General features: G+C 36.3%; 2 protein-coding genes across 4 annotated transcripts in view; one reads left to right on the top strand and one right to left on the bottom strand.

The window, feature by feature from the left end:
- The window catches only part of sim (single-minded), a 37455-nt gene extending 20581 nt beyond the window's left edge, over positions 1 to 16874 (bottom strand). Inside the window, exons 1-3 of one of the 3 annotated variants that reach the window (XM_012378862.2) lie at positions 14920 to 16874; positions 13776 to 13800; positions 11039 to 11195 (exon numbers count right to left, since the gene is read on the bottom strand). In XM_012378862.2, coding sequence (XP_012234285.1) covers positions 11039 to 11108 — 70 coding nt within the window. In that variant the 5' untranslated portion in view covers positions 11109 to 11195; positions 13776 to 13800; positions 14920 to 16874. Of the gene's footprint in view, positions 1 to 9011; positions 9354 to 11038; positions 11196 to 13775; positions 13801 to 14919 lie in introns of those variants that run through there. The other 2 variants (XM_012378864.2, XM_012378863.2) reach the window with 2 other exon arrangements.
- Positions 16875 to 19635: 2761 nt separating this feature from the next.
- Mdh2 (malate dehydrogenase 2) lies at positions 19636 to 23185 on the top strand. Its single transcript, XM_012378865.2, has 5 exons — positions 19636 to 19856; positions 21133 to 21348; positions 21593 to 21865; positions 22081 to 22410; positions 22734 to 23185. The coding sequence occupies exons 1-5, from the start codon at positions 19782 to 19784 to the stop codon at positions 22860 to 22862; spliced, it is 1023 nt and encodes a 340-aa protein (XP_012234288.2). The 5' UTR covers positions 19636 to 19781; the 3' UTR covers positions 22863 to 23185.
- The last annotated feature ends 29 nt before the right edge of the window (positions 23186 to 23214 follow it).

The following is a 23214-nucleotide window of genomic DNA, read 5'->3' as shown; positions in this document are numbered from 1 at the left end:
AAATCTAAAAATTGTGCCAGAGATATAGATCTCAATATTTATTTTTAAATCTTTATCTGGCACAATTTTTAAATCTTTCAGCGAAAGTGTTCTTTTCGTGCATATATGGTATAAAGAAATCATTTTTGTAAAGAATTTATACTTATTTGTTCTTTATTTTATAAAGAGAAATAATTTTTAAGATAAATAAATTTTATTGTGTAAGCTTCGGATTATAAATAACCAGTTTTTTGACGAATACAAACTTGATTTTTTCTCAATATTATGCGCAATGCTACGGTTTCGTTAACCTCGTTTCGATTTCTGTGTGACGTCGATGACATAAGATCACCGGGATGACGGCCCAAATTATTAGCATACTGCGTGTCCCGGCATACAGCGCGAAGTTTATGCCGAAAATACGCCGCGCTGTTAGTCGCCGTAGCTGTTGTACTAAAAGAACAAACAATCGAATCGCCAGATTTCATCCCCCGCCGTCGTCTCGATCGAACGGCGAAGTATCCAATTTGTTGCTAGTTGTGCGTTATTATTCGTGTCGGCTTTAAGGGATGCATCCGTGAGAGAAACTCGCCAAATGCACCGATGTTTGTATCAATATAAGTTTTTCAGATATGGCTGCACGCATTTGTTGTTCGTATAAATAACTGATGTGCTAATTCAAGAGGTGAATAGAAAAATGAATAATCGCCGCGATACGAAATTGTAGTGCATAAAATCGGAACGTAATTGTTATCACAAACAATAATTAATACTTATAAGACGAATATGCAAGATGGAGAAGCTCTACTAAGTCCACTATTAATTTTATAAGCAATTTTTACTTTCGCGGAACTTTAATCTCAGATTTAATTACCAAGATATTTAACGTTGAATATTAAAGAGAAGATATGTAGAGAAGATTAGCATCTAATTAAATTTTCGCGAAGAAAAAGCCAACGAGTTCGAGCTACGAGTTCATCGAAGAAGAATCATAATAAAATACGCGATTTTCATGTGTAGAACTTACGCATATTACTTAATCATACACTCGAATTGTCACAGACTTTCTCACAGACATCTATCCAGGATGTATAGCAGATAACGATTTGCGACATATACATAGATAATTCTATCGTCCCTGTCGCGCGGCGCATTCCTCAGACAGATAATTCTGTCCACATTCGAGTTGCACTCGCGTGTGCTCGCACGTGGAGCGCGTCCGAGACCAGACGATACTTGGAACCGCGTCCATCTCGAGCAGCTCGCCGTGTTTTTCTTACATTGTGCTGACCACGTATGATCTCAAGAGACGAGGTATATGGAGCCGATGTTGCCAACTATAATTATAGGGTAAATGCACCAGCAAAATCACAGATCAGTTAAAGAATATTTTCACGCGATGCAACTTTTTGCTGAATGAAAGTAATTTTCCTCACGTTACTCATCCTTCAAATATCGAGATCCAAATTTTTTTTATTAAAAAACCTGAGAATTCAACCGATTAATAAATTATTGTAGAAGTAAAGTTTATATATTTTAGCAAATAAAAAGATTTATTGTTAGGAATTGGAAAAGCTGTTGATTATAATTTATTATTGTCTTCGCGACATTCTCTTTTAAAGTTCAATATATCAGTTATTCAATTAAATTTTCATAACTTGGTTGCATTACAAATCTTTAAAGGTTGGCAACGTCGCGACTGCAATATTCTATGTTTGCAAGTGTTGCACTCCGACACGTAGACGGTACAACGTACCCGACCTCCCCTTTTTTCTCACTCGGACGTGCACTCCACTTACTTACAATGTTGCTCGTGAACCGGCAAACAACGTCTCGTGAGTCGGCGCGACGTAGCGCGCGTGCAACCCGCAATTCTACACGAGCAACTCGGATTTCTCGTCGTTCGTACGCCCCGTCTCGCGACAAAGCTGCTCTCACGCCAAAGGTGCGAGAGTCCGGAGGAAAATATAGCGACACACGCATTAACTTGAAAATCATCTACATATAAGTGTGAAGTTGTAGCTGGCTAATTAAATCTACGCGAGATTACTGCACATGGAAAAGAGAAAGAAAATAATTCACGATACAATAAAGCTACAAAATTATTTTTATTACAAGAAAGCTGCACTTTGATCTAAAGCAATTCTCAATTTATTTTGAATTCTTCAAAGTTTAAGATTTTAGAGATTTAAGGATGTTGCCTAAAATTTGAGAAATTTATCTTCTTTCAAGTTTACAGTTTGTTAAATAAATCGTAATTTTATTCACTGATTTATAACTGCAAATGCTAATTTGATAAACACAATATTTAATTTTATTTGATTAAAAGAAATGATTTGAATTATTTCAGTAACGTCGCGAACAAAAATTTAGAGTAGCAATGTAAGATTAAGTAAGCTGCGTAAACTTTTGTAGATTAATACGAGCGTGCAACTAAGCGTATTTTTGTTGCATTTTGAAACAGGAGAGAGCCAGGGAGCGCCATGGCTGATAGGTCGCGTAGTTTATTGATCATGAATTCGAGCCTGTGTTTAGACGCCATATCGCGACGCTGTAACGGGAGAACTGCGCTCCGTAACACGTCAAGGAGGCAAATCGTTAAATGCCTCGCGCCACGATTAATTTTTAGCTAAACGTCATAACAAATGAATATCTTTCAATTAACACTTTGTATCAAACTTGGAATTTACGGATTGTGTCGTAGATTTTGAAATCACGACTATGTGTATATTCTCTTTTTGCCAACAGAATCTTACAAATTATACATTGAGAGAAAAATGTGTGATATTTGAAACTATAATTGCATAAAACTATAATTATAGTCAGAATACTCATTTTTGTAGGAATTGTTACTGTAATGTTAGTAATAATAACCTTATACGTATAGTACTGCCAATCATATAACCAATAGTTAGAATATAGTTAGAATATTTATAAAATTATGATTGACGCCAAAACACATTATGATTACTGCAATTTTTCTTTTGTCTCAGTGCAATTTATCAATTTTTTCTTGGAAAATCGTACATAAAAATATAATGTTCTAGAATCGATGAGTTATGAAATCGAAAGTATAACTTTCATAAATTTATGATGAAAAATAATTGTCCTGAAAGAATTAATCGTGCGCATCGCTTTCTCTCTCCTAATTCTCGCAAATTTCATAGACGATCGCTACTTGACGAAAGTTCTGAGCGACAATTAGCGTAACGACAAGATCTGCTTTCTCCTATGGCCCGCGGGAAATCCTAACAACCCTACATTTGAGGGTGAAGCTTCGCGCTCGGGGGAGAAGATTGCGTCGCATCCAGATAGACGCGTGAACGCGTAACGAACACACGCGTAAAGCCCTTGTCAAACGATACGATAATTTCAGTTTATTCTATTAGAAAGTTTGTATTAAAAACTGTATATTTTCTTCATTATTATGTATTTATTATTTATTTTTATTCTTGGTTTAAACTACGTGATTGAAAGTGCACAAATATCGTTGAAATCTGAACGCGAAAAACAATCCAGACAATTTCAGAATTATTTTTGGATCATTATTTAGATAATATTTTATTTCATTTTATATAATTAAAAATTTTGTGTTTATAAATTATTCCACATTTCTGCTTTTTTTCTTGGAATATAAAACACAGTAGAAAATTGAGACAAAAATATTGTCACAAAAATGTTTCTTTAAATTGCACGCGGGAACTAATGAGACGAGTTCTTCGCTAGAATTCCGGAGAAGTTATTTCAAATTTTATTGTATATTTAAATAAATGAAATAAATGAGAAACATTTTTTTATTTAAGCATAGCGTATTACAAGGGCGTAACGTATCTTAGAATGTTGAAGGATAGAGAGGGAGAATCAGTAGAAGGCCATCAGTGAAAGCATCCCTCCGTTGTCGTAACAGAAGGACAGAGGTAGTAGCAGTCTAGTACTAGCAACCCTCCCTCTAGAATGGCGAGTCCCTTGTCCTTTCATGCGAGCGAACAGCCCACCCTTAAACAGCCCTAAACTAAGTCACTTTAGCCTTGACGTTAAGTGTGACTGATCGTCCAGACGTGCTTTTAAAATAGGAACCACCCAGCGTACTCGGTATCCACCAATGCATCGGGGCAAATAATAAATGCGACCGGTTTGCAACTATGACGGCGTTTTTCCTCTACATTTTATATTGAATATATATATAAAATTGGAGCCAATCCTATTAAAATATTTATCTGACCGAGAATAAAAATTGAATGCAAGAGAAATGGATGTCTCTCGAGGGACTGATTTTCGTCAGCCATGTTTTCTCGGGATATCCGATTCGAAGTCGATTATTTCTTACCCAAAATTATATTATTCGTCAATTTTTTAAATATTATTTTTAAATGTCTAGCTAATTCTGACTCAAGCGATAATTTTGTTTAAAATTCTTTAACCAGATAAATCGTAATTTCTCCTGATGAAGCTTTTGCTTTTGTCTTGTGACAAGGAGATGTTTCACAAGAAAAAAGAGATAAGAGTTCTCTTGTTTTCACGATAATGCATCGAGATGACGCGTCGTGTGTTGTTGGAAAAATTCACGTGTACAATGTAGATGCGGGCAGCTTTTGCGGCATATTATACTTTGTAAAGGACAAGCGTGTGACATCATTCGCGGCGGTGTACGTGCCCAAGTGGAAAACACGCGCGGCACCAATTATCCATTTTTGCACGGAATTATCGCCGGCGACCGAGATAAAGCTATCCGAGCTTGCGCCGTATACAAATCATTCGCGACGATTGCATGGAAATTAGTTGCGGATAAGTCGCGAATTCGTGAACGTCATCACGCCCGAGATTTCAGCGCGGCCTTGCTGACATTAAACATTTCAAATCAAATATTTCTCTGTTTTTATTTATATACTGAATAACAAATTAACTGCACCATGTTGAATAATTTCTAAGAATAACTAATCACAATTGACGCAAAAAGAAGTACATGATCTTTTGTATACTTGGAAATATTATAAACAATATTTCGTAACATTCAATCTAATAATAATTGCACATATTTCTTCATTAAATTCAATAACTTGCGCAAATTAATGGATCGATGTTGAGAGCGTAATATCGCGATAAAATATTGCGACGCCGTGCGAAGGCGTGACATCGCAGGAAGAAATTCTTCGACAGGACACGCGGTGCGTATGAGCGCCGTCACGCTCTTACAACGCATAAAGGAACGAACGCAGAAAACGTAAAAAAGTCATTCATAATGCCCGTGACGTCAACGAATCACCGGGCACAAGTCGGGTCAGCTGGCCGAAAGCCAAGCTATAAAATAATGGCACGTTAGTCCCGGCTCTAATCGCCAGATCGACGTGCCTTAAATTACGGCCTAATAACGTTTGTAATAACGCGTGCATTGCGTCGGCATTTTTTGACTCCTTTTAAATTCCTTGATATTCGATACACGGCTTTCGTTATTATTATTCGCAATTATAATATTTATAAAAATTATGACAGATATTCTTATCAATTTAAACTGGAATATTTCAGTAACTATTCTGTTAACTTCTGTTAACTTAGTACCAACGCAATTTTCTTTGATCTGTTAATTCTGTAGAATTATTTGACAAATATTTAAAGAATTAATATATTTTTCTCCACAGATAATCTTTGTGAGCAAATAATTGAACAATGAACAAATTTCCAACTGTGGACAGAATTACTAATTCTTGATAAGGTTTCGTGTCAGTTTGCCAAAAAATTCTTTCTTCAAATCTACATTTCAAATTGTCAATGTGAACTTTATCTTGGCTGAGAAAATATTTCCGCAATTTTCACACAAAGCACTGTTCAGTTTATCGTTCTGTTTACTAAATCCACCTATTGTCGGACACCGACCCGACGGCGACTTCTGACTAAAGTAATTTTCCCTTCGCGGAATCGGCGCAAATCCCACGTGGATTTTTTTTCCTCGTTTTGTTCCGCGTGCGCCATCGCCATCGCGCTGATGTATCACACGGGGTGAGAGGGCGAAAGCGTGTAGGTGATAATAAGTCGTAAAGACTGTGAGACGCATTGGGAATGCGTGAAGTATTTACTCCCTTTATGCCTTTGCGAACCGAATGATCCTTGAGACCGGCGTCACGAGTCCAATCGCCGCGGCCCGTCCATAATTCAGCGACCTTATGGCAAAAGAAGATGTCACTCACGGCGCAAGATGCATTACGGTGCGTCGTTTAATTCTCATTTAATTGACTGTCGAATGACAATATATAACGTATATCGCGAATACGCTACAGCGCATTTTCTCCCATCTACTCGTCACGTTTTACGTTTTATGCGATTTTATAAGAGTTCATAGATTAGTTATAATAAAATATTTATATTTTGTGCGAGAAATTATGTTAAATATTTTTTAACTAAATTAAAAAGAGATAGCGATTCTCTCTATTATTCACTATTATTTCCTTCATCATGGCGAAAAAATTCAACGAGCATTCAAATCTCCGGCATCGCGCGTGCAATCGTCGCGTTATCGGTCGCGTGTAACGTTTCTACGCGAGAAGAATCGCGCTACGCTGAGAAATATGATGAAGAGAGAAAGGGAGAAAGGGCACAATATCCATCGCACGTCGGCTCGCGGCAAAGTAACGCGAAATAGAATTTATTGGCGTAGGCGAGGGAGTGCCGGTGAGTTTTTGAAGTCCCCGGACTTCGTTGCCTTCGCCATTCGACTCGCCAGTAAAATCGACGACTCGTCTCGTGGACGTTGCTGAATGGAGCAACATGCGAGAGGATACCACAGTCTCGGCTTCAGGACCTTAAGAACCCCGCGTAATTTACGTGAATGCAGAATATCGAGAAGAAATTGATTATTTGCCGCGTTCGCTATAATCGTAGTAAAAAAATTACAAAAAAATGTAATACGTATCTCAATTAAAAAATGAAAACTTCAGTTTTTCTCTCGAAAACTGTTTTTCCTATTGATTGATTTATTTATCTTGATTTTTTAAATATTAAAATGTACCATACGAAAGTGCTTTAATAATAAATTTTGCTAGGTAATTATTATTTCCACCACACATTTAATAACACCGTCTCGTCGTAGATTCTTTCTCTTGTTTTCTTTTCGTACACACGCGCTCACACTAACGAATCGTCTTTCGCCATGGGCCGTGTAGGACTTATGGGTTGCGCGACGCGGAAATCGTTTAAAGGCATCAAATTTCACGTGTGAGAATTGGACGGCGCACGATTAGAAAGAAAAGTGATCCGTCCTCTTTTGATTCGGATTACAAAGTTAGCGAGAATAACAACTGCATTTTTAATTCAGACGTACTGATAGCTCTTCTATAATCGCATTAAGCAAAATTGACAATAAACGAAGTAATTGAACAAAAATGCGATGAATGATCACAATTTCGCAAAGACGGGATTGACTTCGAACAACATTAAAGTATGATAAAATCGGAGTTTACATATGCCGTCTTAATTAAAAAACTTTTCACGAAGAATCTGTAAACATGACATCAGAATTGATTGATTAATTAAGCGTTCAAACGATCGTTTATTAATTGCCGGCGAAAAATTTCGTAAGTAACGAATCATTCGATTCAAGGTCGACCCGCGTCTTTCCAAGACAAGGCTTAAGGTGGACATGAACGGCGCAGCCTTGAATGTTGGTACGATAACAAGGATGTCTGTTATGCTGACGGTGCATCTCCCACCGTAATCAAACTTGTAGAGCTAACCGGAGGAGGTATCGAGGAGTCGCGAAATTAAAGTATCGCGGTGTGCGAACTCGTGCGCGCGATTGTATTTCGGGAAACGATGGCGTTGCTCGTGTTTATCACATTTCGGCACGTGCGCGATTATTTTCGCGTGACGATACCATGGTCGGCCATTGCAATACTCTCAGATAAAGAAAACTTTTTTTTGAAATTGTCATAATAAAATTAAGTAATACTATAAACAGGAAGTAAAACAAATGTTAAAACTCTGAAGAAAGAGCAACATGAAATTTGAAGAATAAAAACTTGTCCTGATAATTTATTATTAACATTAATTATATCTAAAAATATTTCCTATATTTCTTTAAAATATTTCTTTAAAAAATTGACTAATAATGATAATATTGAAATATATTAGTAAATTTTTTACATCTAATTTTTACATCTAAAATTATGTTTTACATTTCTTATATCGAGAGTATTTTACTATATATATGTATATCAAAGAATGAATAGGACAAATCGCAAAGACGAGTATATGTGCATCTTATATTAAATTTCTCAATCTAAAAAGAGAGAGTTATTATGTTACACGCCGTTAATTGTGTCATCATTATATTATATTACGTCAATATTTTTGCCGACTTTGCTTTATAACTCTTTCCGCATTTTATGACAATTGTTTTTACGAATTTCAATGAAACATTACGATTATGACAGCCGGCGGAGTAATCCTTTTTTTTTCGCGTCGCAAACTGGAACGATAACGAAAGCGCGCAAAGGGCCTGACGGAATTTGCAAGTCTCGCGTGGCAAAGTGCCACAAGCACCGGCCGAGGGTTGACTGCCGTGGCGACCCGCGATACTCTTTTTTCTTTTTTTTTATTCTGAGAGCTCTCCCTGCCGCCGCCGATGGGTTCTTTTATTTCGCGATTTCTCTCTCATTTCGTTGGACCCGCCGACACGGTCGAACTTGGATCCGCTTGCTCTACCAATTTGGCGGGATTATTGGAAGTCGCTAATCGTTCGCGAAGAGTAACGCAAGAATCGCCAATAAGCGACGCGATAGTTACGGCTATTAGCACTTTGGATTCTAACGGTACCATCGTGTGCTACAGTTTCTTCCAAAAAGTTTAAATAAAAAAAGAAGTCTTTCCCGCCTTGTAACTTGTAAATATTAAAAATTTAAGTACTCTATTATTTAAAAAATATCATAAAAATACATCATTAGTTATAATTAACTTTTAACAAAGCAGAATGTTTCTCCCAAGTGTTTTCGTTTTAAACCAGTGCAAAAGTTGCAAATCACGAAATTGTAAATTAGACTCACGTTTCATGGCGCTGGCGTGGCTGAATGTTTTTATTTAGATCCAAAACATTGGTCGCACACGATGCAATGCATAATCACATGTAGACGTGAACTTTTTCCGAATTCGACCGGTCAGGATCATCCCTGACTATGCGAAGAAGCAATCAGATCAGGGGGCAAGAACGATGCAACTTAAGATCGTCTTAAGCAAAACTAAACTTCGGTCTTGCGTCCAAGACATCCCGGCATCGCGTATCCCCCCACCATCGACTTCTTTCCAGTCATGTGGGATTTACGCGTACGGGGAGTAGCACAGGCTTCTCACACTTGGGGCGGTACCCATTTATATAAAAGACGAGCACCGGTGTCATCATTGAGCTTGTGTTACAATGCGTAAAATAAAGTATAAGCAAATAAAACGGTGAATCATTGCAGCGTATTGGCACATTGAAGACAAAACTAAAAACTAGAAAAAGAACGAGAGAAAAAACGAGAATAATTATTTTTTTTTATTAATTAATTATAAAAGTTTACTTTTATTGTAAAGTTTTTTAAAACTCTTAACTATAGACGAAAGAGGCATTGTTTACAAACAATCGTAAAAATTAAAGTTTAAAAAAATAAGTATCTTTAAAGGCAAAATATTGCTCTTCAGCTTGAAATATTCCGAGTCGACACAATATGGAAGAGTAAATTTAGTGCGCGACTCATAATAGTTCCAATTTCAATTATAAAGCGGATTCTTAAATTTGATAGGAAAATTTTTCGCATCATCGTCTGCCGCGGTGAGCCAAGCAAGCTAAAGTGACACAACAATCTTCGTCGTGTTTGAGATATCAACGCCTGAGTCATTACGCGATGTGCTGATTCGCAGACTTCGCGAGATTATCAAATCGTAAATGCACTTCGCTCATTCGCGCACAGTGTAGAGTCCTTTAAATTGTTATTATATCCATGTCCTCCTTCAACTCATGTTTCACCAATCATATTCTCGATATATCATATATTGCAGCCGAGATCACGGATGGTCAGCAACAATTTCAGATCGTATTGTTGACTTCGAAAAAGACATTGAGATATGATGAATCATTTTTTCATAGCGGTATAAAGTTACAGATTCGCAGTTGCTAATCTTGTGTGATTGTTTGATAAATTAGGAATAAGACTCCAGCTGTGAAGCATTGTTCAATTGGACTGTTATTTTAGCTACTAATACGATTTGTTTTGTCTGCAACACATTTGTTGCTATCTTGAATATCTCGCGATAATTCTAGGACGAGGCTTCGTGATTTGTCGGCGATCCGCGGTAGGTCCTGAACAGATCGCGAGATTATAGATCACGTCTATATCGTAATTAATATCGATCGAATAGCTGTGATGTCCGGTAGGTTGTGTAGGAAGTATCCAGTTTCGTGTTTCTACACATGTATAAACGCTTAAGCCGTCTTCAACGATCCGGTCGCTGAGGCGAGAGCGTGTTCCAGCTGTGGTTTGCGGCTTCTCTGATCTCAACCGCTGCTGGACAGTTACGGAAATCCTTAGACACAGCTGGAGAGATGATCAAAATTTGCGTTCACGTATCGATCAGAACCGAACAGATTACTGTAGCAGACGAGTCGAAATAAAAACATTTACGCAGCGTCGCGGATGGCTAACGCAAATAGCATTTTTCACATTTACATATTTTTTTTTTAAATACTGGAAGCTAGCAGAAGTTTTAATAATAATTATATCAAATAATAATTATTAAAAAAATATTTAATAATTATATCACTTGATTACTTCACTTATTACATCACTTATTACATCACTTATCACTTATTACATCGTAAATTATTTTAATCCAAGAGGATTTCTCACGGTTCACGTCACAAATTTTTAATTTAAGAAATTAATTTTGAATTCGGACAACAATCATGTGAAAGCTAAAGAAGTTCTTTGTTTAAGAAGCATTCTCCGTTATCGATACTTTACACATTGAATCGCCCGATGCAATTTAGCCGAGACAATAAACAAGGAAGAACATAAACCGGGACTAGAATTTTTACCTGTCAATACACGCGGCACTTTCTTCCTTTCTCTATTTTTCATCCACGAGAAACTCCATGCGCTATACATTGTGATTCCGTTGGACACGTTTACGTCTGTACGGCTTTCGAGACCTGCGAGACAAAGCCACTCTCTGTTCTGGCGTTACCCCGTTCTCTGCAATACCCATAGATTTTATGAGGTAGTAAAAGAAGACGCGTAAACTATTCCTAGGATGGAGGGAAGGAAAATCCACCAATTTTGTTTTGTATAAGATTTCGTTTCACTGATAAAAATTTTAATTGCCGGACGTGAGTGACACACGCTGATAAATTTAACTCTTATTACAGAGCTTTGAGAACTTGGTTTCAGGTAGCCGATTATTTAATTTCTCAAAGATTCGAATCACTCTTTTTTTTTTTTACTTTTAGAATCAGAGTGAAATCAGCAAAGGATTATTCGTATCACTTTTAGGAAAATACTTTCATAAATTTTCGTCACTTGGGCGACTATTAATGTCAACTGGTAAACCGCGATCTTTACTATAGTGTCGCGACGTTTTAATTTATTGCAGTTTGTTATAAAGATGTTAATCTTAAGTATATCATCAATTTATAATATAATTCTTCTTGATCACGCTTATAATTGGCGATAAAGAAGCCGTAACGCTTGACATAAAAGCTCTTCTCGACTTTAATAATTCTTTCTTAAATATTTTTCTTTTAGAATTAAAATATTCATATAAAAAAATCCCATCTTATCATAAACACTATTAATATCTATTTCAAATTTAATAAATTAAAATTAAAAAATTTATTTGATTAATTAAAAGTCGATGACGAGAAAAATCAGAAAAACTGTTTGTATTATTTAATTCTAGTTAGCTATTTAGTTGCACTTGAAATCTGGAAAATCCTGCGGATATATATTTCGTTCTAAGGAAGCTTCGAACATCCAAATGCATGTTAAACATGAGAATGTTAAAAATTCTCCGAACTTCCGCAGAGGGATAATGATCGGCGCGTGTTTGCGCGCAAAGTTTCTCTAGAAAAGCGCGCCGCTGTTTGCGAGCGTTTTGCATATACACGTACATATACGTCAGGCGTCACCCTGAATTACCTAAGAGCTGTTTACGCACGTGCCAGGATGTTGTAAGGCGTACACCCGCGCGGTTCATTCAATTATTGCCACCACTATTGCGATCGCGCTATTATTAGCTATCGCGGCCGAACCATTCATGAATTACTATTATTATTACCGCTATACATATGCGCGTCACGGTGAACGCCTGCTTCAGACGACGATTTGCGGATTGTCCGATCAATTGTCTAACAAAGTGATTTGCATTGCGCAATGTGGAATTGTAGTATACGCAATTCAACTGTTAATCCAAAATTGCGAAAGTGGATTTCTTTGAAACCGAGTTGTATATTTAAGCTTAAAAAAATCTCAAACAAGTGCGAGAAATTGTTATGCTGTGTGTTTCTTTTTTGGAATCACAATAATATCGCTATCGAAACAAAAATATGCGACTTATTTTTACAATATCCGAATGTATGATCGCTCTTTGTAAAGAGATATATTCTTCGAATCTTTATTAATGAAGGGATTTAAATATGACAAGAGTTTGGCTTCTCGTCTCAAGCGCGACAGACGGTGATTCGGCGTTTAGGAAAAAAGTTTGAAAATAAAGCTTCGAGGTAGATCCTCGTCGAGGAGCATATATGATCCGGAGTGTTTATACTGTCGTGACAGCTGTTCCGGCGAAGAGACAAGTCCTCGCGCGATTATATCTTGTACGTGAGATGCGGAAGGGTGTAGCGGTCAGGATCACAGGCAAGGATCACGTTCGGCAGGCTGACGCTCCTTTCTACAAATCGCTTCAGGAAGCGACACGCCCCTCTGCGGCTGCCGCGACGCGTTACGCACGTTCTTATTTACTTTACGTCGTATTTCCTTCTGCTTTTTTTTCACACCCGTCGGCGAAATGAGAATCCGGCTCGCGAGAGTACGGCGACTCGAAAATAGTCCGATCCGTTTCACACGCGCGCCGCGCTCGCGAACGGATAAATCACGCTTTTCAACCCCTTTCGCCTCGACGGCGCTTTTAGACGCGATAGGGTGGCTGAGTAGGTGCATTCTCGATGTATGGATATTTTAACGGCGTGGCCGGGAGATTTACGAGCTTTGGAAATGTAGTCTTGAAGGTGATTTCTCCAGGATAAATATTTAAATTGAATTTTAATGACGGAGGAATGCAGCTCGTGTTTTTAAAGATAAATTTTGGAAGCACATTGTTTGTTTGTAGTTAATTTCTTTTTTTTTGGAAAAAAATTATCCCGACCTAATTAATGGATGATTTAACATATTTGAAGAAGAAATATTTAAAGAAATTAAGTTTCAATAAATAATGATTTTTTTAATATTAATATTAACATATTCCTTTTTCTTAAAGTTGAATTCAGATTAAAACAATTTTTATGACACCTATTAGCAATGATATTAAATTAAATGACATTAAATTTAGACGCTAAGAAATTGTCATGCCACAAGATATTTTCGTAACGCGTCTTTTAAAATTATTCCGTTTTTCATATTGAAATAATCGTCAGGTGGAGTTTTGGAAGAATAATTAGTTTCAAAGAAAAAGTAGCAGAAGGGTTGAGACTTGTACACTGTGCGTACCGTGTGAAAGACCATGCGGGTGCCGTAACACAATATCGAGATATATTCAATGCAACTCAACGAACAATTTACCTGCATCCGTTTACTCGAATTACACCTGCAACAAAATAACATTAATGTATTCCTTCCGTTCCTATTAAAAATCTAAATTAAATTAAAAAGTTAGAAAATATTCTCGCACTTCAATTGTCAGAATGACTATAAATTCAAATGTTAATCAATCTGCCTTACAAATTTGCTCTGAATTAATTAAATTAATTCTAATTATTTCAGAATCATTGAGTCACTGATTTTGCAATAACGCATAAAAAGGATTTATTCTACAAACGTTGTTTTTTTTACTTAGGAATGTTTTATCGATAATTTATCAAATGTCGAATTTGGACATCATTTATTTGTCTCTTAATCATGTAATGTTGAACAAATAATATTTATTATTTTATCTATATTTGATGCTGTCGGATAACTTTGGCAACATAATAAATCACATAAATATTATAAATTAAACGTATAGAACAACAAAAAGCAAGAGTTCACTAATAAAATCACGATTTTAGACGATTGATTGCCTTCAAGCGATTTTATCGCGCTTTCTCACGCTGTTGATCTACAGATACATATCATAATACGAAATGCAGCGATCTCAATGATGATTATGAAAGATTACTCGTGTGCGAAACTTTCAAGATATCGAAAGAAGATGTATTGGAAATATTGATGCGGGTTAACGTAAGAGTTCTGACTTTGATCGTTTCGAGAATATGCGAACAGTTATTATGAATCTATTTAGTTTCCAACTGGAATAATTCAATTTTTCTCTATATACTTTTAAATATTCTATTGCATATTTAGAAAAAAACGAAATTATTCCAGTCGAAAACTTCTCAAGAATTTCAAAACAGCTGCCTGTAGCATGTGAAAAATACGCAGTCGACGCACACTTTTTTTCTTGCAGCAATTAATTGGAAATAAAGAAATTTAACTTTACAAAGAATAGCGACTAATTTTGATCGCAAATTAATGTTAATATCAATGCAATTAAAACTTCGAGGCATAATTAATTTTAAAACACCGTCGCATTTGCGCACGTTAAACAATTCTTTCCTTCAATCAATATCTTAAAATAATACAAATAAGAACTCCGATATTCTCCGCGACGCGACGCCTGAATATCTACGCGAAATTATTCGAGTGCGGAATCGATTGTTTTACAAACCTTTAGTGAGGGCGGGCCTTTCATTGGAGGCCGCAGGGGTAAAAGAGGGTGGAACCAATTAGTCTCCCTCGGCAGGAAAGTGATTTCGGCACGGTCGACTTCCCCGGAGACGCGCACTTTTATCAAGCCGACGGTGCTTGACACATTTCCAGCGACGCTTCGAATTTCTTCGCCATTTTCGGCTCAACTGTCGCTTCTCTCACTAGTATTGCTTCGCGAATGTGCCCATCAATACCACCGATTCGTCGAAGTAAAGTCAATCGCGAGGTCTCGCTTTATCATTTTTGTCCGTCAAAAATCAAACTTTTTTTATCAAAAGTTTTATTACAATTCTTAAATTATCTCAATTATGCGCGTTAATATACACAATATACATTTATGCGACTTGTTCGTTATTATTATAATATGTTTAAATAATTATGTTTGATTCTGCCTTGAAGCAAATATTTACCATATATTTTCTTTCTTATGTACTCACTATACAGATAAACTGTTTCGTTCAAATTTCTATATTACTATATTATTTTATAATTAAGTTATTCTTGTATATATATTTTAATTATCAAAAAAGAAAATAAAATATTAAAATTAAATATTTCTCTTTTTACGTCTTTAGTCGTCACGTGCTACACAATAATTTTATTTTGTTACTTGTATTGTTATAATAAATTAATAATTAATATCAATAATTTAAATATATTAGATTAATAAAATATTACATTATTACATTAAAATATTGTAATAATTAATATCAATAATTTAAATATTTTACATTAATATATTACATTGCGAAACGATTGTAAAATATATCTTTTGTTTCGGAGTTTATTTGTTTGTAACGGCTTTGTTGACAAGTCGTTTCTTCCGTGGCTCTTAGTTGCAGTAAAAAATATTAAAGTCTCTTAAGTAAATACGTTTGATTGTCGCGTAATTTATTTGATAAACGTCAGACCGATCAGCACATTATCATTCTTAGAATTTGTTGCATCGTCTTTCCGTGGGAACTTGAGATGTCCACCGTGTTCTTCTGCAACTCAATGCGACTGAACAACTCTCATATATTACACATCACCATTTGGTCCTAATCAAACTGTATCTCCTCTTTATCGCAAATTGTTATAATTCAACAAATTGATTAACCTGAATTGCACTTCGAATCACTTTTGAAATACAGGATTGACAATTTGCAGTTCCTTGTTACTTTTTCGCGTGAATTGAGTTTAATAACTGTTGTCCACACAATTTACGATAATAATTCAGTCTCTTCGCGTATCTAAATACACCACGTATCTCCGATCCGAAGTAGAATGAAAACATTAGTCACCTCTGAAGACACGTGACTGATATTACAGTTCCTCTCTCCTGTTTCTCTCAGTCTATCAACACACACGATACTATTCGCGACAGTTCGATAACTGTGAGCAACTCGCTTCTCTTGCTCGTATCGAGATAAATCGACATCTCGAAATAAACTCTAACACACGATTCTTCGCAGCTTCCGAGTCGAATTTCTGCGGAGTGTTCGCTCGATTTTACCTCAAAATGTTAATATTCACCGCGCACTTCGCGATCGAACGAAGACAATCGCACTTCTCTGTTATACAAATGCGACGTTTCAAGTAATCAGCAACATTCTGAGCGCGTATTCGTGATTGTTGAACAATTCGCAATCATCGTTTCATCGTTCACTCGCGCGTTCTCCCGAGAATTTCCACGGCGAATACTTTCCTTGCGAAGATGCCTTTTTTTCCCGACGAATCCGAATACTCAACTATGGGCGTTCTTCACCTCGATCGGTGGGGCGGATGCGCGCACCTTACGTGATCAATTCATCAGGTCGCGATCTCGTCGCACGTGTGCACCATTAAAACAGAGCCGCGCACTATTTCGCCGTACAACTGGATGCACCGTGCACGCCGGACTCCCCATCGAGCGTGGACCAACGACCGCCGCTGAGCAGCCGATCTGCCGCCCCCGCCAATCGCTGTCCTCCTCGCACCCTCGCACATCTCCCTTCCTTCCTTCACATCGTCGTTCTTCCTCTCGCTCGGTTTGACATAATATACGTTAGAGAGAGAGAGAGAGAGAGAGAACCGCGGGTGGATCTTTACGACGTTATTATTCACCCCTCCCCCCTGTTTTCTCATTGACGGAGTTGTGCGTTCTGCGCACTTCATACACCGGTCTTCGTGGATCTTCCGTTGATTTTCTTATACTCTTCTCGAAAAAAACGCAAATCTCCATCTGGTAGCAGAATAAATCTCGCTCTCGCTCTCTTCGGAATACTCGTTCCTCTCGCTCCCACGTTCTCTCCGCTTATTATCTGTGCGTGATGCATGTGTGTGACAACGCAGTCGCACACGGCTGCAACGCTCTCTCGTGTACCACAGCCACAATGTAATGTGCCGAAATAACGCCTCCCTGGTCTCATTGGTGCAATCTCCGACTCCTCGACCACGCCTACGTGGCATCTCTATGTAGGTATCCCCTCCATTCCTGCAAAAATGTCCACTCTTCGGGTTTCTCTTCGTCCTTTCCGCCTCACCGTGCCCCGCTGACCTCTCGTCCTGCTCGTCCGTGCCGTCGCGCAAGCATCTTCTCCATTTCGCGCTCGTTTTTAACGCATCCCTGCGCACGCGGGGGATGCTTTACGCGAGATTGTTCGCGCATTTTCCACGGCGAGAAACGATAAGCGCACATTCCGTTGCAAATTTTTATCACCCCCTCGCAGTGCTTGAAGTCTCGGAATTGGTGGAGGAGAGCGCGAAACAAAAGTTGGAAATCGGTGAGATCGATTGCCTTCCTGACTGCGCGAGTTCGATTGATTGGACCATTATGTAATTGATTAACTCCATTATGTGCTCTCGTTCACATTATGATTATTGGATTAGTTAATTTTATGTACTATTAATGATGAGCTTTTTTATCGTGTAACTCAATTTATATGAGATTCTTCTAGTGTATATCTTACATTCTATTAATGCAAATTATTCTAAATTGTTATCTTAGTATTTGAGTCGTCTGTTCAAGGTAAATTAAAGTCTTGCACTTTACTAAATTTCTCACATTTACAATTTATTCAATTTTATTGTATAATTTATATTTTGAAATTTAAATTTTGCGATATATTTGGTGCTAAATGTGGATTAAATATTTGATGTAAAAATGTCAATGTTCACATTACATAAAAGTTATATTCACTAGTCTTCTTTTTGTACATAGTTACATCTTCATTTAGCGTGGGATTCAACAATAAATTATATTTTTATTGCAGAATCGAGTCTCAAAAAATTCTTCTTTTTCTTAAGAATTTTAATTGTATGAATTGTTATACTTGCTTATTTTATTTTCGCAAAAATGGAACATTTTTATTATTTTATAAAAATCTTTGTGTGATGCTTCTTTTTGATTTTATACTGTTTTCCAAATGCCACTTTTGTGTCGAATGTTGCACACAAATGGCAACTAGTGTTTTGCAGCATAAAAATCATTTGCAGATATTATATGTACAGCAGTTTGACATACATTGAATTTTTACTTATGCTATCTAATCATCTAAATGGCATGAATATCAGACTTATTATCAATTAAACAAATATTTGAGAGACAATTTAAAAAATAATAATAATAAACACCAAAGATAAATTTGTTTTTTATTATGTTATAAAAAAAAAAGTAAAAGTTTATCATATTTTTCACTCATTTAACTTAAACTTTTTGTGTATCACTGCAACGTTAAATGCATGCCTAAGTTTGTATCATCTGCATTATATTATAAAAACGCAGTCTTTGAAAATGTCTTTCTATTCTATGTTTTAATACAAACTAGATATTTTTCAATGTCACAAATGTTTATTTATTGGACCATCTTTAACTTCTTTAATTTCTTGCTAAACTTAAAACATTTCATAATGTTCAATGAATTATATTATAAGGCAAATAAAAATGAATTCTTTTTTCCAATAAACGAAAGATTAACTACACCAGGTTTAAGTTTCGGCCACTTGCGCTCTGATATTTTTTTCGCTCTTTATTATTTCTTCTAACAAAAAATTGATAATTTATACAATTAATAAATTAATTAATGAAAATATCATTTTGAATTTTTGGTCATTAATCTTACACATCTCTAAATACAAATATTGTCCAAGCAACATCCTATTATACTTAAAAATACTTTTTGCAATCACAGACGAGTCATCGCGCTCAATATTTTTTTATATAATTTATTTCTTTATATAATTCATCATCATTACTATCTACTAACGCGTCTTTAAAATACTTGGATGCGATAAAGCGTCTATTAACTGTAAGCTAATAATCATTTTTCAGAAAATCAAGCCAAAAATAGGTATTTTTTAAAAATAAAGTCGAAAATTGACATTTTGCGATATTCTTTTTTACAATGATACATTTATAAGAAACATTTTTAATGCTGCAAGCATTAAAAAAAGAAAATGCAAGCTAAAGGTTTCCATCTTACCAGCATCTAGCTACGTGATAGAATAAAATAGTCTTACAAATCAATTATCTCTCAATCATAAACTGTCAACTTCCGGCCTCATTTTTTTAAATGGTCTGTTTGTCCATCTATGTTTGTCCATCTATGTTTGTCATTGATCTATGCTTGTTAATAGAGAATTTATTTTTCTCAAAGTTGGCTACTTTGATTCCACAGCTTTGCAATTCATCGCATGAGGTCTCTGACATCAACTCGCCTCGATACGGAGAACTCCATTCTGACACTGACAGCAGACGTTGCGAAGGTCACGCAGGGTTACGCGAGGAACTATTGAGACCGAGTGCTTTCTCTAAAATCTTTTGGACCATTTAACAAGGCGTTTACGTCCACTGCTATCATCATGCTACCACGATTCCTCAAGCCCACTATAAATGTCGCTCAACAAGGTGCTAAGCGCTTGTCCACCAGCGCCAAGGTAAATAGCGCGATAAAGTAGATCATGGTTAAATCCTTTTCCCGCGAATTGTTCTGACATTAATTATTGACATTAATAAACGAGAATTATTCCAGAATCGCCGAATTAAAGTGCATAGTAATAACGCTTGCTATCGTGTATTGCTGGATGTTCAAAGTGTGACATGAATAGCAGGCAATTGGACCAATGTATATTTAAATGTATCTTATTTCGAGAAAAGACTCGTGACCTTGAAAAGAACCTCATTTTCGTGCTCCGATATGCATCTGTCATTATTTATGAACCATTCGTCTACCACTCGTGATTACAGCATTATGATAACTAGTAACTTTTTGATTAATGACTTCACGCTCTTATATTATTTTGCGGTTGATCCCATGACATGTGGATGTGTCCGATATGCAATATGGATAATGATTATTGAACAGCTATTACGTATAAATGAAGAAGAAGGTTGTTATTTTGAAGAGGATTTTATTTTTCACTTAAAGATATTAACATTTATTTACAATTTTGCATATATGTTTGTATATTTTTATATTAATATACTATCGATTGCTCCACGTTTATCAAGTTTTCTGAATCGTCGAATCTGTAGGGTATAATGAAGACGCGACAAGAATCTCCATCTCCATGTCGAACGACGTGTATCATCGCAGCATTATCGTGTTACTTATCAGCTACATTGAAACTTGGCGCAGCGCGTCATCAGAGTGACATGCTCAACCGCAATCGGAGTAATGTTATGCAACCGTGAATTTTTAATTTCAATGCTGACGCGTAAATTGGCACATCAGAATGCATTTCGAGAATCACATTCTAATCACAGAATAATTCGTGAATCTTAATCTATTTAATTTTTCCCTGAATAACTGAATTCCACATGTTTCCCTATTTATTTACTTAAATCTCAATTCCATTTTATTTTTTACAGCCTTATAAATTTTTTAATATTATTGAATTAAACCTGTTGGTATAAATCTGAATGTTGATACAAATAGATTTAATGATGAACGAATCGTTAAATTAAATATTATTATTGAATAAGATTTAAACGCGTTATATAAAAAATATCATAAATATGTTATATGCAAAATTATTTTAGAACCACTATTTTCTCAGCAAAAATATCGAATAATTTTCAATTTAGAAATGCTCGAAAAGAAAAGTTTTTACAAAATAATTGTTAGGTAGCTATATGTTTATCCTCTTGTTTGTTTTAAATACTAATATCTTGATTATGTAATGCTAACATCTCGATGTGTTCTTTTTGCAGCGTGATACTAAAGTTGCTGTTATGGGGGCGAGTGGCGGCATCGGTCAACCACTGTCGCTGCTTCTCAAACAGTCGCCCCTTGTTAGCGAATTGTCGCTGTATGATATCGTGAACACACCGGGCGTCGCCGCCGATCTCTCGCACATAGATACGCCTGCAAAAGTTAAAGCTTACACCGGTCCGGAACAGCTCAAAGATTCCCTTAAAGGTGCTCAGGTATGTAAATATAAGATGGAAGTTTATGAATTGACTGAAATGAATTGGATATATTTTCACCCAGAAAAAGTTGATCCCAAATTGATCAAAGAATCTAAACAAATGTGAAAATAAATATTTATTGATACTACAATATTTTATATATTATTTTGAAAGTATAAATGTTATTTAACTTGTAAAATTGAAACTGGAATCAAACCTGCTTTCGATTTTCTGATTTTATTATTTTGTATATTCTTTTCAGGTCGTTATCATACCTGCCGGTGTCCCGCGTAAACCTGGCATGACCCGTGACGATCTTTTTAATACAAATGCCTCCATTGTTCGCGATCTGGCCGTTGCGATAGCTGAAGTAGCGCCGAAAGCCTTGGTGGGAATCATCTCGAATCCCGTCAACAGCACGGTGCCGATCGCGAGCGAAGTGCTGCAGAAAGCCGGTGTTTACGATCCCAATCGTATATTCGGAGTAACTACTCTGGATATTGTTAGGGCAAATGCATTCATCGCAGAAGCAAAGGTATTAAATGTCATTCTCGCATGAAATAACGAAGGTGAAATATTGCACCTGCGATTAGAATAAATTATAAAATCCCTTTGAGTATATAAGACTAAAAATAAGGTATTAATTTTTGTTAAACAAAGTTTAATCAAAATGTGGTACATTATTTGTTAATCCTTTATATATAATTGAAAAAATTCGAAAAAAGATACTAACGATAAATGATCTTTCAGAGTCTTGATCCAAAGAACACGAGCGTTCCTGTCATCGGTGGACATAGTGGCATCACTATTATTCCCTTGATCTCGCAGTGCACTCCGTCAGTTTCTTTCCCGGACGCTCAGTTGAAGGCGCTCACCGAGAGGATTCAGGAGGCCGGCACTGAGGTTGTCAAGGCCAAGGCGGGCACTGGATCTGCGACGTTGTCCATGGCTTACGCCGGCGCGCGATTCGGTATTTCGTTAATCAGAGCGCTCAACGGAGAATCTGGTATCATCGAGTGCGCATATGTCAGGTCGAACGTCACCGATGCCAAATATTTCTCCACGCCAGTGGTCTTAGGCGTAAGTAGAGATATAAAAATAAACTGCGCGACTGAATATGTTTGCTGTTTAACATTTTAGAAAAATATGTCTGCGAACAGAAAGTATTACTCTTTTCTCATTAAATCATCTGTTTATGGAATAATATATGATATATATTTTAATTTTAAAATTTGCTATTGTTTTTGCACAATATTTTATGATTAGTTTTTCAAATGTAAACAGTTTTTTATTTCTTAGACAGATTATTTCAAATGAAATATGCTTTATAGGCGATATTGAGACACGTTTTAAGCAATCAAGTAAGAGATGAAGATTTTATTAATCGGCGTATTGAATTTCAGAAAAATGGACTTGAGAAGAACTTGGGCACCGGCAAACTGAGCAGCTTCGAACAGAAACTGCTGGATGCCGCGATCCCGGAGCTTAAAAAGAACATCCAGAAAGGCGAGGACTTTGTAAATAAGAAGTGAGATCCATCGAACTTGACTAGATAAAGCGTAATTCACGAATTGTACAAGAAAATTGTCCGTCTTCATTGTTCATCGTGCAATGAGCGCGGAAACCTACAAATATATCTTTTGTCCCGACCTGCTGATATGTACGTAAATGCATAGTGTTTCAAGAAATTATCAGAGATATTTATAATGTTCAAATAGTTATACACGATAAATGAACTGCCAAGCAAAACTACAGATGTATAAAATAGGGGATAAATGAAGTTATAGAATATCAAAATTGCAAACGCAATTTTCACTCGAGAAACAATGTAGCAATAAACGCTATATCAATCCAACGGTCAATTCTCTTTCCACATCTTATCAA

This window comes from Linepithema humile, chromosome 2, assembly GCF_040581485.1.
Source record: "Linepithema humile isolate Giens D197 chromosome 2, Lhum_UNIL_v1.0, whole genome shotgun sequence".
Taxonomy (NCBI): domain Eukaryota; kingdom Metazoa; phylum Arthropoda; class Insecta; order Hymenoptera; family Formicidae; genus Linepithema; species Linepithema humile.
Note: the sequence above shows the minus strand (reverse complement) of the source record. Positions and strands in the feature narration are given on the sequence as shown.

Excerpts from the sequence above, each read along its gene's own strand:
- Mdh2 (XM_012378865.2), top strand. The coding sequence starts at position 19,782 with ATGCTACCACGATTCCTCAAGCCCACTATAAATGTCGCTCAACAAGGT. Across the intron at positions 21,866-22,080 it reads CATTCATCGCAGAAGCAAAG|AGTCTTGATCCAAAGAACAC; the intron begins GTATTAAATGTC and ends ATGATCTTTCAG. Across the intron at positions 22,411-22,733 it reads CCACGCCAGTGGTCTTAGGC|AAAAATGGACTTGAGAAGAA; the intron begins GTAAGTAGAGAT and ends ATTGAATTTCAG.